General features: G+C 49.6%; 1 protein-coding gene across 7 annotated transcripts in view; it reads left to right on the top strand.

Moving 5' to 3' along the window:
* Vwa3a (von Willebrand factor A domain containing 3A) overlaps positions 1 to 18442 on the top strand; it is a 48018-nt gene extending 29576 nt beyond the window's left edge. For 3 of the 7 annotated variants that reach the window (XM_078024242.1, XM_078024239.1, XM_078024243.1), the window contains 16 exons: positions 1312 to 1386; positions 1586 to 1730; positions 2140 to 2335; positions 2992 to 3062; positions 5843 to 5998; positions 7270 to 7360; positions 7989 to 8093; positions 8639 to 8736; positions 9590 to 9727; positions 10757 to 10865; positions 13568 to 13712; positions 14500 to 14644; positions 15030 to 15181; positions 15576 to 15699; positions 17143 to 17240; positions 17415 to 18442. In XM_078024242.1, coding sequence (XP_077880368.1) covers positions 1312 to 1386; positions 1586 to 1730; positions 2140 to 2335; positions 2992 to 3062; positions 5843 to 5998; positions 7270 to 7360; positions 7989 to 8093; positions 8639 to 8736; positions 9590 to 9727; positions 10757 to 10865; positions 13568 to 13712; positions 14500 to 14644; positions 15030 to 15181; positions 15576 to 15699; positions 17143 to 17240; positions 17415 to 17466 — 1900 coding nt within the window. In that variant the 3' untranslated portion in view covers positions 17467 to 18442. Of the gene's footprint in view, positions 1 to 1311; positions 1387 to 1585; positions 1731 to 2139; positions 2336 to 2991; positions 3063 to 5842; positions 5999 to 7269; positions 7361 to 7988; positions 8094 to 8638; positions 8737 to 9589; positions 9728 to 10756; positions 10866 to 13567; positions 13713 to 14499; positions 14645 to 15029; positions 15182 to 15575; positions 15700 to 17142; positions 17241 to 17414 lie in introns of those variants that run through there. The other 4 variants (XM_078024241.1, XM_078024240.1, XR_013427004.1 and 1 more) reach the window with 4 other exon arrangements.
* Positions 18443 to 18668: the final 226 nt, after the last annotated feature.

Genomic DNA, 18668 nt, shown 5'->3' with positions numbered 1-18668 from the left:
TTTTTCTAGGAGCTTGAAATGTAACATTAGATGATTTATTTGGTGTCTTTCTATTCTTTTAACATATGATCTCAGTGCTACTTATCTATTTTTTGAAATATTTATTTTTTTAGTTGTAGTTGGACACAATACCTTTATTTCATCTATTTATTTTTATGTGGTGCTGAGGATCGAACTCGCATGTGCTAGGTGAGCGCTCTACCACTGAGCCACAACCCCAGCTCTACTTGTCTATTTTTTAATGAAAGACTATAGAGCAACATGTTAGACCTCTGAGAGGGCAGGACAAAATTGGATAAATATTCATTTTTGTTATATTATTAGATTTTCTTATCCAGCTCTCACGGAAGATTTACTATTCAACAATACTAGAGATATTTCCACAAGAGGAAGGAAGGTCATCATTACCATTTGCCAGAGAACTTTCCAGAAAGCTTGAGCGCTGTGGGTGGAGGAGGGAGTAGCAGCTGAGGAGGTGGTGGTGCAGTATTTCCAGTGACTTTGTCCTTAATGTCAAAAAGGAAAAAGAAAGAGATCCCTCATAGAATTGCTACCTAGGGGAAGAGGACCATTTTTTAAGTATGGAGAGGTTGAAACCTGTAGACAGGATCAAGAGCCTAGGTGGAAAAAGTAATCTTGAACCAGAGAGGGGGCACCTTTTCTTCAATAAAAGGGCTAAATTCTCTTTCTTAAAATTCAATTGAATTATTTTGGTACTGGGAATTGAGCTGGGGGGGGGCTCTATCATTGAACTATATCCCCAGCCCCATTTATTTATTTATTTATTTATTGAGACAGGGTCTCCCTGTGGCTGAGGCTGGCCTTGAATTTGCAATCCTCCTGCCTCAGCCTCCTGAGTCTCCTGGATTACAGGAGTGTGCCATTGAGCCCAGCTAGATTTCTTAAGGATCTTGAATTCTATTTTATGGGGAAAATGAGATGACATATAATTTGTAGAAAAAGAGTGAGAGAACAGAACAGGAAGGGAGCCCACTCCAGGAGAGTTTAAAAAGGGAGCATTGACTTGCTCCTTGGAGGAAGGGGAACAGGTGCTACAGTCAGTGTGTTAGGGTGGAAGCCAGCCAAGGCCACGTCTTGGACGAGAGCCCCAGCTCTACTGCACCTGGAATTCCCTGGGACGGGGCATGACCAGCAAGGCTGTCTCTTGGCTGGCTCTGGCCAGCGGTACCCTAATGTTTGGGGAATAGTCTGAATTTTGTCCCCTTAAAAGCCTGTGGGGCCCAAAAAGCTGGGCCACAGGATGGACATCTGCTCTGCCTCTGAACAAGCCTTTCTTTCCTTCCTTCAAAGGTTTGGGAGCACAATCGAGAGTTGGAGGCCTGAGATGGTTCCCCCCAGCCACACCAATTTGCAAAGCGCCTGGTGGTAGGTGGCAGGGAGGTGTGAGCTGCCTGGTCTGAGGCCAGTTCCTTCTTCTCCCCGCCCCCCCAACCAGCGGGTAGCTCTCTTGAGTCCCTGCCCTCCACCAACCCTGGGCAGAAGTCAGAAAGCCACTTTCTGTCTGCTGCCCCCCACCTGGGGGCCTCCCAGGCACCCTCTTGGTATCACCTCCCTGTCTCTGCAGGTGGGCCCTGGCCCTGAAGTGTCAAGGCAGCAGGAACGTCCTCAGCGCCCTGCGGAAGGCCGTGGAGGTGGACTTCAAGGACAAAGACAAGCAGCAATCGCAGGGCATCTACCTCTTCACAGGGGGCATCCCGGATCAGGATGTGGTGGGTAGCCCTGTCCTGGGGCTTCCGTTCTATATTTGCATTTTTTGCAGGATTGAGGGTTGACCCCAGGGCGTCAGGTCCCGCTAGGCAAGCCCTCTGCCCAAGCTGCAGCCCCAATCCCAGCATGATTTTCTAAAGGCTTCTCAAACTTTAGGGAACAGAAATGCACCTGGGGATGGTGTTAAAATGCAGCCCGAGCTCAGCAGGTCCCTGAGAATCTTCATTTCTGACAAGTGGCCCCTTCCCATGTCCATGCTGCTGGTCACAGAACACACTTGATGGAAATTGTGACCTGGGCTCATCATTAGACCAGCGGGGCCATGGGCCCTTGAGAAAGCTCACTGGGTTGAACCCAGGGGCCACCAGATCCTCAGCTGTGGGTCCCTCCTACTTTGTCTCATCCCCACAGTCCATTCTCAGCGCCTACATGGCCGAGGCCTGCGGAGGCTGCGACCTCCAGCTGAACGTGTGTCTCTTCTACGTGGGCGAGCCAAGGATGGACACCACGCCCCCTGCCTGCTACGCCAGCCGAGGGGACACAGCAGCAGCCTACAAGGAGCTCACCCAGGCTGCGGGTGGTCGCTTCCACTGGTTTGGAGACACAGGTGCGTGAGGGCTGCCTGGTCTCCCTGCCTGCCTCTTTCTAGAAGGCTGTGGAAGCCATAGATGCATGCCATAGATCTATTCCAGAAAAGTGGCACGTGAAAATCATAGTTAAAAACATAAAACCGAGGGGCTGAGAGTGAAACTCAGTGGTAGAGCACATGCTGAGCATGCCTGAGGCCCAGGGTTCAATCGCCAGCATGAAAAAGAAATGTAAAACTACTGTTCTGGAAATGAGTGGTAGCAATAGGTGCACAAACCGTGGATATACTTCACGACACCGCACTGGACACTTAAGGACGAAAGTGTAGCTCAGTCCTAGAATGAGTGAATTGCATGCCCAAGGCCCTGGCTGGATTCAAAAAACAAATAAACAAAACAAAACAAAACCAAAAAAAAAAAAAAACTACCAAATCTTTAAATGGCAAATTGTATGTTATGTATATATGACTACAATATTTTTTAAGTTTTTCTTTTTAAATACCAAACTCTTGAAAGTATTTTAAAATCTCAGATCTAGAAGGCACCCTAAAGTTCTCTTACATGAACCTTTTTCAAAGCGTAGTATGTTTCCAGAGGGTGACCCACAGGACAGTTGGTAATAGTTCAAGGAGTATGTGTGTGTGTGTGATTGCGCTCACAACGCGTTTGTTTCCAGGTGTGTATGAGAGTGACGACATCAGTGCCATCACTGCCGAGATACAGAAGGCCTTCAACTACTCCCAGAAGGTAAGCCAAATGCCTGAACTGGCTTCTGTCGTCACTTCCTGGGGCTGCCGAAATGAAACACCACAAATGGGGCATCTGAAAACAGAGGCAGCTGTCCTGCCCCGCTGGTAGCGCTCTGTCTTACAGAAACTAAAGTCTTCTGGAGGCGATGCTCCCTGGGAAGGCTCTGGGTGGAATCCTTCCAAACCTCTTCCAAGCTTTGGTGGGGACCAGTAGTTACAAAAAAAAGAAAAAAAGTGTTGAATGCTTATCACAAAGGGCAAGATGGAGAGGAAATGAAGTCCACTCTAGACCACAGCAAAGATGGCTGGGAATGTATAAGCAAAGAACAGAGTCAGTAGTTGGAAAAGTACTATGAGGAGTTTAATTAGACACCAAGGGCAGGGGATTCTTGCTAAGGGCCTGCCATGGGCTTAGATATCAACCATGGGAGATAAAGAGCTAGGCTGGATGTCAAGGGTGGAGCAGTTCATGCCAAACCAACTCAGCAGAATTCTACAAGGTGGACACTTTGTAGAGAAGATGGCTCAAAGGAGCTTGGCTAAAGTTTGGCCAAGGATGCTACCCTGGCATTTCTTGGCTGTAAAAACACAACTCCAATCTGTCACCGTCTTCACATGACTGTCTTCCCTCGGTGTGTCCCTATCTCTTCTCTTATAGGGACACCAGCCAGATTAAGGGCCCACCCTATTCCAATATGACCTCATCTTAATCTACATCTTAATTACCCTATTTCTGAGTAAGTTCACATTCACAGGTACCAGGGGACGAGACTTTAACAGACCTTATTAGGGGACACAACTTTTCAGGTTCTGTCTTTGTGTCCTGGTCCACTAACACCAAAGGTTTCAGAGGGAACATGGCGGGGGGGGGGGGTTCCTATAATTCATTGGTTTTCAGGATGTATACTGTACATTCTGGCCTCCTTTGAGTCTCTTGAACACATAAAGCCATCTCTAAGCTCAGGGCTTTGACTTTGCTTTCTCTGTCCCTTGTCCCCTCCCAGATCTTCCGTGGATTATTCTATTCTACTCAGCGTTCCTATTGAATAAGGTGACCTCCTCACAGAGGGGAGCAGTATAGAGTGAGATTAGAGGGGTCAGAAGAGGCCAGATCACATCAGGAGCAATGAGAATAGGAATCAGGAAACAGAGAACATTTAAGGGACCATTGGCCACACTCATAACTGATGGAATGAGCAGGGTGAGGAAGAAGAAATCCAGAGGAACTCCCAGGTTGCTCACTGGAGAACTTGGTAGATGGCGGTGCCATGACTGAGAGGGAGAAAACAGGAGGAGCCCATGGAAGGTGGCCTCAGACCGAGATGAGTTTGTGAGGCTGGTGAGATAACAAGTGGGGGATCCTACAGGGAGGTAGCCAAACCAATGGGCTGGAGATAGAGATTCGGGGTTATTCCAGCCATGGGGAAGTACAGAGAGCTTATAATGGGTCACAGTCAAGGCCAGGGAAGAGTAAGAAGGAGACTCATCCTGACTCACGTTTTGATTAGTGCTATTTGTTCCTTCTAAAATAACTCCTGGAGGGCAGGGCCAAGTCTCCCTGTCCTTTTCCTCTGTGGCCCTGGATCTGTGGCTCCCGAGCTGGGCTTTAGTCATCTCCCCTGACAGGGTCCCCTCTGGCACTCTGTAGACCCCTTCTCCCAGGGTACACAGCAGTCCCATTCCCACACCTAATAAACTCATTCACAAGCTCAAGTGGACAGTGAGGTTGAATCCGCCCTTCCTTGGCATGCTTGTTTATATCTGAACATAATAATAATATCTGAATAGCGTCCTTTCTAGATGGCTGTCGGAGCCATAGATACATGCCATAGATATATTCCAGAGAAGTGGCACATGAAAATCATAGTTCAAAATATAAAAAGTATAATATATATTATAAAAATATATAGTTTAAAATATAAAAATTATAAAAATATATAGTTAAAAATATTAAAAAATATAATACATATTATTATATATAAATATATATAAAAATATAAAATAATGGGGGATCACTACTGGAGAAACTTTCTGGCAGGTGAGGCATTTGTAAGCAAAGGGAATAAGCATTACACAGCAGCTCTGCCAGCATGTGGAGTCAGTCCTGGGCACAGGATGACCATCCTGTTGATGCCCAAGTGTCTTACCATGGAAGCAGCCTGGCTCAGGACTCAGACCAACCTGGGTTTGCGTTGAAGCTCCTCTGCTTACTAGCAGTGTGGCCTTAGATAAGAACCTTAAGCTCACAGATGCGGTAGTGCACGTCTGTAATTCCAGCATCTCTGGAGGCTGAGGCAGAAGGATCCTGAGTTCAAAGCCAGCCACAGGAACTTAGGGAGGCCCTCAGCAACTTAATGAGAACCTGTTTCAAATTTTCAAACTTTTTAAAGGACTGGGGATGTGGCTCCGTGCTTAAGCGCCCCTGGGTTCAATACCTGGTAAAAATAAGAACCTTAAGCTCACAGAACTTTGCTTTCCTCATCTATAAAATGGGGGTAAGTTGGCACTCCCTCTATTGGCATAGTTGCATGAGGGATTGAGACTTCCCCAGGCATTAACTTGCCCAGGGTCCTGTGCATCCCAGTCCTTCCATACGGGGTACTAATTATTGTCAATACGCTGATCCATGGCACCCTCAGCCCCAGACAGCATTCCGTGACAGAAAGAGGCATGGTGGTGGGGGGGCAGGTTTCCAGGGACTCTCCTGCTGGGTATGTTTGTGCGTCTGTCTGTCCACAGTGGCCAGGGTGCTGCTAACCCACCTAATTCCCATTGCAGTGTGCCTTACTGGTGGCCTCTCTGAAGAGCCATTCGGGTCAAGAACTGGAGAGTGCATCCCTCCCCAAAGAAAAGCCAAAGATGCTCAAGCAGAGAAGCCAACCCAAGCAATTCAGTACTCCCGAGCCCGCAGCCGCCCCCTCGGTGGCCAGAATGGTTTGACTCCCCGCCCTTATAACATGCAAAGGATTTTGTTTACAGTTTGTCTCCTGGTCTTTCCTAGATCTTAAAACGTCTGGGGCCAGCACTGGTGGGGGCAGGGGCTTCAGAAGTGGGTGTCCCATGGGTGCCTCCCACCCTGTCCTGCTTCTCAGCTCTGGGGCCACCTTTGGCCCTGCATGGCCCTGCTTCCTAGCTGTGGAACTGGTACCCACCCTTACATATGATGGCTTATCCTGGGAGGGTTTCTCAGGGGGAGGGGAGTTAGGTCTCTAGGGAGTCTTCCTGCCACAGCCCAAGGCTTACGAGAGGACTGATAGGAGCTGAGTGTGGGCCTGTGCCCATCAAGGCCCCAACCCATTCATATCCTGTCAAATGTGTCTTGTATAAAATGCACCCCCAGCAGTCATGGGGCCTCTAGCAGGAAGACCCTGCCCCCACGCCACGTAACAGTGCCGTGAGCCAAGGGGCAGTGACCCTCGGGGGCTCATCGGCTGCTCTCTGGCAGACTTGGGAACGGCACATTTTCAGCAGGAGGAAATCCATCCTGGACAGTATAGAGCTCATTGCCAGCCAGACAGCTGCATTTCCGGGGGATTCTGGGCACACAGGTGCTGCCTCACTCGAAGGACTCCACCAGGCTTGGGGAGCCAGCCCAGACCTGTCACCCTCTGTCTCTCCTACCTTCCCAAATTCTGGAGGTGACCCCAGAATCCCAGGGTCTTCCTCTTGGCCCTTCAGCGGTACATGAGCCGATTAGGTGCAAGGAGGCTAGGCCATGGTGGTTAACGGGCCTCTTGACCCCTGGCTGGGCTGTGCCCACAGTGCCAGCATCTGGGCCCTCTGCATAGCAGCTTACCCCGAGATCTTCACTGGCTCAGGGCCCTGGGTGACTTGTTGAACTTCTGCCACAGAGACCAAGAAGCGACCTGCATAGTTACTTGTCATGCTCAAAGCCCGCAAATCCCAGTCTAATAGAAAGAGGGTCAGGAAACTGATGAAGAAAGTTCTGGCAAACCCCCATAGATGTCCTGCTAGCATGCTCTCTGGCCTTCTCTCTTGCCACACACATTCACACACCTTTTGACCCCAAAACCCATAGTCCCCTCTAAATCTGCTGCAGAAGATAGGCCAAACACATCTGAGGATCCACTCCCTTATGCCCCTCCCTACAAAAGTTCCTGATTGACAGATTGAGATTGGGGTGACTGGGATACTCCCTGCCACAGAGAACAGGCCTGTGACGGGGAAGATGGCCTGTTTTCTAGAACATGAAAGATAACCTGGATAGAGAGAAGATCTCCCCCTTTAAAGGGCTGAAATGGCATCCACACAGTGGCAGAGTGGGCATCTCCCCAGGTGAGGCATGGCCGTGGGCCGGCTGGGGGTAGATAGTAACTAAATGATTAGTGAGTCTTGAGCATGTACCCACCGTCTGCCAAGATGGCCCCATGCAAAGCCTGTAAGAGTCAGTCCTAAGCTGTAGTCTCTTTATCAACTCATTTTAGTGACAGAGGGGCTCATGCTGTGCCAGCTAATCACAATGTTAATGAAAGTCCTCAGCTCATTAACCTAAAACAGTGTCTTAATTCCAAGGTCAAAGGTATACCAGAGCAGCTTAGGGCAGGGTTCTAGAGTCAGTAAGACCAGGCTGGGGTCTTTCCTCTACTTCTTACTAGCTCTGCGTCCTGTTGAGCTCATCTGCACCTGGGGGACTGGGAGGATGAAATGACACAGGTCCACACAGCGTTAAGCACCATTCCTGGGGATATCAGGACTCAGTGACCCCAGCTTTAACTATTATCAATCCAGGGGAAGACAGGAGACCTAGCGGGGGGACAAGAGGTACCTCAGAGCCGTCCCAGAGCCCCATGTCCAAGTGTAGAGTATAGACGAAGGTGAGCCGTCTCCAAACCACACTGTATAGCTTTATCACAGCAACCCACGAGGCCGCCCCAACCAACGAGCCAATGCCCTCTCCCCGTAGCCCAGCCCAGGAAAAAAGAGGCGACAGACTGGAGGAGGAAGCCCAAGTCCAGGGCATCAGAGCCCACTCTCTCACTATTCTATACAGAGACAGGGAACAACGTGGGTAAGTCGGAGGCCACACAGGTGTCTGAACAGCCCCCTGGCCCCATGGGAACTGTTAGGGCACAGGAAGCCCCGTGGGAAGGAGACCCCTCCAACTCCCTAGGACCTGCTAGCTCTGTGGTGCCTCAGGAGCAGGTCTGTCTGTTGCCCAAGGAAATAGATATGCCAAGTCCTGGCACTGCCCAGAGAATGAGCTAAGTCATTATTGAAGATGAGCTCTCCCCAGATTCTTGGGTTTGAGCGGGCAACTGTCTTAGCTGTGAAGCTGATGGGGAAAGAGATGGAGAAGATTCCCCTAGGCCAGCCGGATGGGCTTCTGTGAAATGGTGCCCATCTGAGTAGTAATCCATTGGGACCTGGAGAAGGGAGGTCCTGAGCAGCATTACCCTAGTCCACTGAATAGCCCCCCTTCCCATCCCTCCAGCAGATCGCAGTAAGGAAACTTATAACCCACCTGACAGGCAGAGAAATTGACATGAGAGAGGGACCAGCGGGGGCAGGAAAGAAGAGAGAGGTACACAAGGTGACTTGCTCTGTTTCTCCTAGGCTCGATGTACAAGAAGTACCCTCAAAGAAGGGCTATAAAATCCATCAACTCATCTATTGAGTTGCCCAGAAAGGATACAGTTTGCTCCAGCCAAGAGGTATGACGTTGTCTAGACCAGGACATGCCCTCTAGACAATTTCTTCCAGCAACCATTCCTTCCAGGAGAGTGGGCAAACTTAGAAAAGATGGCAAACTAAGAATGACTCTTTACTGTGGCAAATGGGATATAGGCTAAATATAGCTCATTTAAAAATCTGGATCTGTTGCTTCCTAGTTAGGTGACCTTGGGGAAGTCGTATAGCTGCATTCGATGGCTATGTTTGCAAAATGAACACAATTGTATCTGTCTAATAAGATTGATGTGAGGATTGATTAAAGTGTATTTCATGTGAATCAAAGTACTTATTAGAGTAGGATCCTTTTGGATGCAAGCAACAGAAATCCCCCTTCCTGTTCATATCCAGGAGATAGAACATCTTTCTTCCCACAACCATTCAACAAAAGTCGGAGCTTGGTTCTGATTGGGCTGATCCTGGATGCCATGCTCTGATTGCTTTGAACCTGCCCATTCTGGCACCTCTCATTGTGACAAGAAAACAGAGATTATCCTGATTGGTTTAGAGTCTGAACTTTAGGCCAATTAGAGCTTTCCATTCAAATTTTGTGATGGAGTGTTGAATATGGATGTTGGGGAAGCAACCATGTCTTCTAGATGAAAGATGAATTAGGTGCTCAATAAATTTAGCTTCTTGTTCCCCATTTTTTTTGTGCATCTCTTTCCCCTGGAAATGGGGAAAGAGTTTGCATATGAAGGATAATCCATGAGGACCTGGGAACCCCACTTTTCCAATATGAAACAGATTTCAAACATGAGGTTTCAACAGATGAGTTGGACAATCACTCAGTTATCCCGAATTGCCTAGACAATAGTCCTTTCTTTTATTCTAAAGTGGATAGCAAATTATGGACTGAGAAAACTGAAGATGGAGCTCTCCAGGTACATGGGTCCCCACTGTACCCAACAGAAGTTCATGCAGAGATCAACATCGGCCAAACACTGCAGTGTCCTCCCCAGCATAGAGATCGATGTAAGGCCGAGTTTTTTGGTTGTTGGCTTTCCTCTCACAGCTCCTTGCCTCTTCTCAGGTGCAAATGGTAGATCAGGGCACCTGGCTTCTATTCCTGCTTCTAAGAGCCCCTCCCCACAAAGAGGCACTGCCCTCAACCGATAGGAGATACAGAGTCCTGTTGGAAGAAAAGTCAAGCCCCCAGCAGGCCTGAGATGACACTCTAGGATAGAGGGCCTCATTGTAGAGAAAATTAAAAACAAGAATGCTAGTCGCTGTGGCGCACGCCTGTCATCCCAGCTGCTGGGGAGGCTGAGGCAGGAGGATCACGAGTTCAAAGCCAGCCTCAGCAAAATCGAGGCACTAAGCAACTCAGTGAGAACCCTGGGGAATATGACTCAGCAGTCGAGTGCCCCTGAGTTTAATCCCCGGTACCAAAAACAAAACAAAAAACAAAAACAAGAGCATAAGATTGTGGCTGGAGTACTCACCAAACCAACATGGTACCCCTAGTGCTGTTGCTGGCTCTGCTAGGTAGAAGTGCACAGGGCTTATGACAAGAGGCAAGGGGTTCTCATCTCTGTTTTCTCTTTGGAGGAAGAGTTTCCCCATGGCTTTGACAGTGGAACAAGTAAATTTAGTACAAAATGAAAATCTAATCATCTCCCTCCCAGCCCTTTTCTACCACATTTTCGAGGGAACTAAAAATAGCCTCAAAATTTGAAATTATCCACTGGAAAAGCTCAGGGTTGTCCCAGAGTACAGCTCCCTCTCTCTCCAAGGTCGTCCTTCAGTTTGAAGTTGATGGACTTCTCACCCCACCATTATTATAATAATTGCATGGAACCATTATCTTAATCCCCCCCCCACACTCCTCTGTAGAACCAGAAATCCAGTAGTTTAACAGACGGAAACAAGATTTTAGACAAACAAAACTGTATGCTTGACAGATGTTTTGGGAATTGTTGATCACAATGGAACACACTGTTTTAGGGGGTGATGAGAGTAGCTGGTGGGGGGTGGGTATCTGCTCTGTTTACCTTAATCTAGGGAGTGGTGAAGCACATTCAGTGGACGCACAGAGAGATGGAAGCATACATCTCATGCTTGGAGAAAGTGATGAGGTGCTACGTCCAGAGGCTGCAGTGGCTGCTGTCCGGTGAGCCTGGCCCCTGTCCTGCGGGGTGGAGGGGCATGAAGGGAGGTGGAAGGTTCACTCCAGGCACCACAGGATCTGTCCTTCCAAGACCCTCACCAACTGTCAGGTCAAGGGATTAAGCCAGGAGGGTCATTCAGGTACGGTATGAGTTCTGGGCTCAGAGATCAGACAAGGTGCTAGATGGCATCAGGGCAGAGGACAGGCCATAAGAGGCCCAGAATAACAAAGCCAAAGAGCCAGGCTCACGTCCCAGAGGAGGGCCAGCTGGGAAGAAAGAAACCACCCCAAGCATCAAGGGCAGGAGGCTGAGTAGGCAGCCAGAACCAGACAGGAGGGGATTTAGGCTTTGGGGCCTGGAGGGACCTAGAAGAAATAATAGAAGAACTGAGACTTATGTAGAGATCCTACAGGCAGCCTGTGTGGTCCACGCGGGACCCCATGTAAATTCATTAGGTCCAATCCTCTGCAGCAGAACCTCCTCTAGACAGTCCCTCGGCAGCAATGTGGCAGTGACTTTACAGTTGCTGCATTTGCTGGAAAATTCTCCCCCAACACTCCCACTCCTCTACAGAATCATGATCCTAGCAGTTTAACAAAAGGAAACAAGATTTTAAACACACAAAACTGTATGCTTGACAGATGTTTGGGAATTGTTGATCACAATGGAACACACTGTTTTATTAGAGGGTGATGAGAGTGTGAGGGAATAGCTGGGGGGAGCACAGGGTCCAGTTATCACTTCAGGGCAAAGGCTGGGGTGGAGCAGAGGAGGTGGGCCTCTCCCATTCCCACCTCACAGTGGTCACTGGAGTGCATGTGCAGACCAGAGTCAGCGACTTCTTTTATAGTACACATCCCCTGCCTCCTGCACAGGTGCACACCTGAACACTCACACTGCAGTACATACCAGGCAGTGGGTGCTTCATTCATTCATTCAACCAATAAGTTTTTCTTCTGCTAGGCACTGGGGGTGGGTAGAAGCCAAAGTGATTCCTGAACTTATAAAGCCTGTAGGAGGAGACAGATGTTCATCCAAGAGCCACAAACAAGTCACAACTGTGACAGGTGTAGGAAGAGAAGGGACATTTGGCCTGCATAGGAAGGTCAAAGGGAGGCTTCCCCAAGGAGGGGGTATGTAGCTGAAATCTCACAGGTTAAGCGGGCAGGAAAGGAAAACACAGAGGTGCTGGGCAGGAGAGAAGATGCTCAGTACAGAGACTGAAGGAAAGAAGTCAGGGTGGCTGGGTGAGATCCAGAGGATGCCATCCAACAGAGACTCAGCTATGGCACAGTGTGTGACAATTATTAACAGCAATGGGGAGCCATTAAAATATTTTACATGAGGGAAAAGTGATCAGCATTTGCAATATTTCCTCTGGTTGCTGTAAAATGAATTTTTTTGTTGTTGTTGGTGGGGGTACCAAGGATTGAACCCAGGGGCCCTCAACCACGGAACCAAATCTGTAGCCCTTTTTATTTTTCATTTTGAGACAGGTCTCACTAAGTTTCTGAGGCTGGCTTTGAACTTGAGATTCTCTGGCCTCAGCCTTCCAAGCCTCTGGGATTGCAGGCGCGTGCCACGCCACTACCCTCAGTTTACAAAATGAATTATTGAGGGAATAGAATAGAATGAGGACAACCTAGCTGTAGCCCAGGAAGAAGATTAAGGTAGCTGGCGAAGAGTAGTGGTAGTGGAGATGGATACGGAGGCAGGGTTAGATAGATCCATGGGGTAAAGACAGAATGGCTTGGTAGCTTGAGCTGCTACCACTGTCTGGTTCCTAAGGGGATCAGCCGGCCATTTGTAGGGGGAGGTCCCTCATGGGCTGACCAGCTGACTCGATGTCCTCATGGCTTCCCCTTCTCCCCTCTTCTCCCTCTGACATGAGCATTGCCAGAGAACATCCAGATGAGTCCCGGAGGCTCCAGGGCACCAGGTCCAGCCGCCCTGTCCACCTTTTCCTGGAGAACAGCTGGTCTGTTTTGTAGCAGTTTTTCAGTTTCTCCTGCAGCTCCAGTGAGGTCCCAGAGAATGCTGGGCACCTTGTCTGCTTGTTGGGTCTCCTTGTGTCCCCTCCATTTAGCCTTGTGGAGACGCGAGGACCAGGGTTAGAGGTTGAAGTGTAGACAAGAGGAGATAAAACCGGCTCAGCCGCTGCGGGCTGGGTGATCCTGGGCCTTGGTTCCCATTGGGCTGAAAGCAGAGTTGTAATTGCTCAAATTTTGTCTTCCTTCACTGACTGTAAGCTCCATGAGGGCAGGGACCCTCTCTTGTCGACTTTGCACTGTGCTGGGTTCTTTTCTATTGACCAATTGAATGGCCACATGGTCTCCAGCATCATTTCCAGCCCCAGACAATACTGTGACACTATTTCACCTAATCTCATAATTTTAGGGATGAGGAATCTCAAGCTCTGGGACATTATAATCATTTTGATGAGTTATCACAGGCAAAGCCAGAGCTGAAATCTTGATCTTCCAAAGCCCAGATCGCCGACTGGCTCTGTGCTTGAACAGATGGCTCTGACCCAGCCAATAACACCACAAGGTCATCTCCCAGTGGAGGGACTTGAGACCACTTACCAGGCAGGCAATGGTTTTGCAAGACTTTACACTTGATAGATAGAGTGAGGAAAACCACCCAGGAGGTGAGACCCCCCCCCCAATCCTTCCCTGCCTGAGCCCCACTCATCTCTGGGCAGGAAGCCGCCGGCTGTTTGGCACCATCTTGGAGAGCAAAGTGTGTGTCCTGCTGGACACGTCGGGGTCCATGGGCCCCTACCTTCAGCAGATGAAGACAGAGCTGATTCTGCTGATTTGGGAGCAGCTGCGGAAGCACTGTGACAGGTGGGAAGCAGGACTGTGGGTGGCAAGGGCTCTGGAAGGTGAAAGGGGGCTCCTAGGGCCTCCCTGCCTACCCATGCACCCTCCTGGGTTCCAACAGTCCTGGAGGTTCCAGAAGGTCTCTTGTAAGTAGCTTACCAGACAGGAAAGAGTACTATTCTGTTCTGCTGCAGAAAGAAAGCAACTTTTAGCATCTCATCTCAGGCTCAGGACAGTGGCAAGCATAGTCAAAATCACCACCATGTGGCCTTGAACTATGATTTTCAGCTGAACTTGCTTTTTTTTTTTTTCCTTTGTGGTTCTGGAGATTGAACCCAGGGCCTGGTTCATGCTAGGCAAGCACTCTACCGCTGACTCTGGTCCTAGGCTGGAACTCATTCGTGCCTTACTATTAATAAGAGTGAACATTCGTCAATCACTTTTTGTGTGTGTGTGTGTGGGGGGGGTGCAGGTACTTTAAGTTCATGATTTTGTCAGTTCTCACAATGACCTTACAAAGAGTGGCTATTTTACAGAAAAGGAAACTAGGACTCAAGAGAGTTTAAGTAATTTGCCCACGATTGCAACCCTTGAGTGACTGAGTTGGGATTTAAAACAGTTCCTATCTTCATCTAGAATCTTCAGTCTGTGGACTATCATTCTCAGGGGGCCCACGGCTCATTGGTAGGGGTCTTCAGTGAACATCTCACATTGGAGGTGACTTCCCTGGAACTCCGCATGGACTGGCCTGTGCTCATGCATGTCTCTCTCCTCTCTCTCTGTTCTCCATCTCTTCTTTTCTCCTCCTCAGTTTCAACCTGCTCAGCTTTGCAGAGGGCCTACAGCCATGGCAGGACACTCTGGTGGAGACCACCGATGCTGCGTGTCACAAGGCTATGCAGTGGGTAACCCACCTGCAAGCTCACGGGAGCACCTCGGTCTTGCAAGCATTGATGGCAAGTGCCACCCTGGACCCTGACCCTGTGGCAAAACAGAAACTCCATCACCCACTCCACTGATATTGTGCTTTGCTTTGGGGTTTACGAAGCGGCACTCTATTTCATCTTCCCAACAACTCAGACTTTCTGGCTTTGAGATGAAGACACAGAGGTTCAGAGAGGTTAAGTGACATGCTTGAGGTCAACCAGCTAGGAAGTGGGCCTCCTAAACCTCAGCAGCTTCCTGGGTCTGTCTGAGGCTGAAGGGGGGTGGGGAGGGTCTCGGTTTTAATGGACATGTCATGGGCATCCATCAGACACATTTTCCTTGGGAGCAGCAGAGGCCACTGTCAGGCAAGTGGTTTTTGTCTTTTCTGGTGACAGCCTTTCTGTGGTCTGTCAGAAAGCATTCAGTTTTCAAGATGTGCAAGGATTGTACCTCCTTACCGACGGGAAGCCAGACACAAGCTGCAGTTTTGTTCTGAAGGCTGTCTACAGACTCCAGAAGGAGAGAGACGTGAAGGTGCACACCATTTCCTTGAACTGCACAGACAGGTGGGCAGCGAGGCCTGAGCTGAGCTTGGTGCCCTCCCGGGGCTTCCTGTTGGAGGGAGGAGTCCTGAACCCCTCACCTACTCTGGGGGCTCCCTTAGATCTCCCCTCTGTGCCTAAGCCATGGGATCTATGGCTTGCCACACAGTAGGCACTGGAGAGATGTCCAGTAAAGAGCGTGCTGGCCGTGGGCTTTGAGGGAGGCCAGGCTCCGTGGTGACAAGCGGCCACGGGTTGGGAAACTGCACTTGGTGAGGCTCACGGTGGTCCCAGAGGCACAGTCCAGGCCCGCTGCCAGGCGGCCTCCCCCTAAGCCACACACAGACTTGCGCTCTCCGGGGGCCTCGGCAGGCCTCCCCGACCTCTGCCAGCCCCCAGGCCTCTCTTCCTTCCCTAGAGCAGCTGTGGAGTTCCTGAGGAAGCTGGCTGCCCTCACTGGGGGACGCTATCACTGCCCCGTTGGTGAGGACGCCCTCCGTGGGATCCGCGGCCTGCTCACGAGAGGCTTCGTCCATGAAAAGGTAAAGTGCCAAGTGCAAGGTCTGTTTCAACCGCCCGGTAAGATGTCCGTGGGCCAGAAGAGTTTCCCTCTCAGATCTCTGCTTCCCGTGCAAGGCAAAAGGTTGACTTGAAGTGGTAGTGTTTCCCTGCAGTTCGCCTTTTAAGCAGACACCCCTCAAGGCCGGGAGAGAAGCAGGCTGTGGGGGGAGTTATTAGGAATCAGTCAGTTTACGTTTGCTGAGCACTTACTATGTGCAGGTATATTGCTTTCTATAGCTGATCTCTATTGATTATATTAATTACTTAATATTAATACCCACTTAGATGAGCCCCAAACTACTGTTACCCCCACCTACATGAACGGACAGGCTCAGTCAGCTCGTCAGAGGAAGACGGAGGAAGGGGTGAAGTTGGAGCCCAAGACACCTTGCTCTGAGCCTCGGTGTTTAATTCCTGTGGCTCTGTCTTCTGGTGCTCAGTTCATTGAAACACAGACAGCTGTTCAGCAGGAGAGCTAGAGAAGTCATAGATTATCTACTAAGTGACAAATTACTGAGTTGAGTTCCAGTAGTCCTCTTCCAATTTGATAGAAAAGTGGCAAACTTATCTAAATCTTTTAAGGAACGTGTTGTTGTTGCCGATAACCTTTCGGCCGAGGGTGAGGGAGAGGGGGTGGAAATTAAGTAAGACCACCAATCAGAAGTTAAAAATCTCTTTTTAGAGATGAAAGGTGACTTTCCCAGAACACGACACAATTTCCAAAGTTTGGGTGACCTCCCATGAGTCCTTGGTTCAGGTCATTCTTCTAGGGACAGATATGACAAATAATACCCAGGACAGGACAAGTTGGTAAAAGTAATGAATATTCACCCAGGGGTCTCTGTCACATAGGAAAATGATTGACAGGATCGAGCAGGTTCTCGGTGAATAATTTCTGCTCAGAGTGAGAGTCCTCCGCCACTACTGCCAGGCAAGGGGACAGCTTTGTGTCTCTCTTAGACCTTGTTAATTGTGAAGACACTGTGTTTTAGGGCTAGGCTCTCTGGAATTTCAGTTACTACCATTTTTTAAAGCATGGCTGTGAAGCTCTGTTTTATGAGGAGAAATGGGGAGAGAGAGCCAAAGAGATTTTACTGGATGATCAGCAGTGAGACAAGCACTATATACCCATTCTGTCCCCTGGGTCCAGAGAAGCACCACCCTCACTGAGGTTCAGAGAGCTCCTTGGCTTACCCCCCGCCCCCCCCGCCTCTCAGACATCTTATTTCAAAGTGTCCCATGTGCAGAATAACTGTCCTGGTAGATGGTGAGCTTCCTGTCCTGGGAGACATACAAGCTGAGGCCCACAGGATTTCCTGCCCAGGTCGGAAATTTGCTCTCAACATCTGCTGAGATTTTGTGTCTTCAGGTCCCATCTAGTCATTTCAGTGGATGAAACTTCACCCTCGTTTCTCCTTTCCAAGGATCCTACCTTGCCACTGTTTGAAGGCGATGACTTAAGGAAACTGGCCCAGGAAGTCACCAAGGCCAGAGGTTTTCTCAAGCAAGCTCAGACCCTCAGGTAGGCCCTTCAGAGCAGCCCCCAGGGCCTGGGTGGGCTGGACCCCAATAAGATATGACCCAACTGTGGTCATGGCAACCTTACTGTAAGACCTCCTGCCTGGCTTTTCCCCACCAGGCCCAGAAATCTGGGCAGGAAGGGGGAACCATTTTCCTTCATCTCCTGCCCATCCAGATCCCAATTCCAGAAGAAAAGCAATATGGAACCGGAGGTCACTCTTTGTTAGAGAAGGAGTCTCAGGTAAGGGAAGGGGACAGATTGCCCACTAGAGGCCAGGCAGCCCGCTCTGTAGACAGTTGTCCTTATGGGCAAGGAGCAGAAACAGAGTCTTGTGCATGGAAAGGCCTGGACCCACAATTCCAGGCACCAGGACCCCCTGGAAGCTGAGGAAGGGAAGGCTCAGTTCTTTGTGCATGGGGCCACCCCTAGGGCTACCCCTCACTCTCCTGCCCTGTCCCCTGACACACCCTACACTCCAGCTATAAGGCTGTCGCTCCCTGGGAAGCCCTGCATCGAGCCCCCTGCCTGGGATGACCTTCTGCCTGCTCATCCATCAGGGCACAGGTCAGATGACATCAGCTCCACTGTGGAGACATCCCTGGGACCCATCTAGAGCTGGGAACCTCCAGGCAGAGTTGGAAGCTCCCAGCCACCCTCTGGTAATGTCCTGGCCAACGCTGCCTCTTGCTGCACTTAGCAGTTCATATCGAGGTTCTTTGCTCCATTAGCTAACTCTTCTCCTTGACTGAGGCTCCCTCAGGATGAGGCTGGTGTGCTAACCACCTGTGGGTCCCCAAGCCTGCTACATGGCAGAGGCATGGTAAACAGTGAGTATCCAGCTGAGTGTGGGAGCCTAGTGCTGGAAACCAGCCAGATGGGCCTGCTTCTCCCAGCGTCTCTGGGGCTTCCCCAAACTCTGGTCCACAGGCTGATGCAAATCCACCGTCAGTCCATTTGGGGGGAAGAAGAAACAGTGAGCCTCGGCGATGTCATCCCACTCAACCAAACTGACCTGAAGGCTGTTGTGGAACCCAGGCCAGATCCAATGCTCTGCTCAAGCTTGAGAAAATCAGGCTGGGTCTTCTGAGCCCAGCCCCACTCTACACATATGAAATAACTGTGTCGCGTATTATTGTCATATGGGATCATTTTCTAAAATTAAAAATTTGCTTCTATTTCATTAAAAGGGCCAAAAGAACTAACTTTTCTTCTGTCTATTGTTGTTTGTTTGTTTGTTTGTTTATTTGTTGGCAGTTACTGGGATCTCACCCAGGGTCTTGCACATGCCAGGCAAGTGCTCCACCGCTGAGCTACACCCCCACCCTGACATTAGCTGTTTGAAGTGATCATTGGTGTGAGTGTGTCTATAAAATTTTTGGTGAGATAAGACTTTATTAAAAGACTCCTATCCAGGACATATAAAGAAAC

The sequence above is a fragment of the Ictidomys tridecemlineatus genome, chromosome 10 (genome assembly GCF_052094955.1).
Source record: "Ictidomys tridecemlineatus isolate mIctTri1 chromosome 10, mIctTri1.hap1, whole genome shotgun sequence".
NCBI classification, from domain to species: domain Eukaryota; kingdom Metazoa; phylum Chordata; class Mammalia; order Rodentia; family Sciuridae; genus Ictidomys; species Ictidomys tridecemlineatus.
This window is presented reverse-complemented; position numbering and strand designations above follow the sequence as displayed.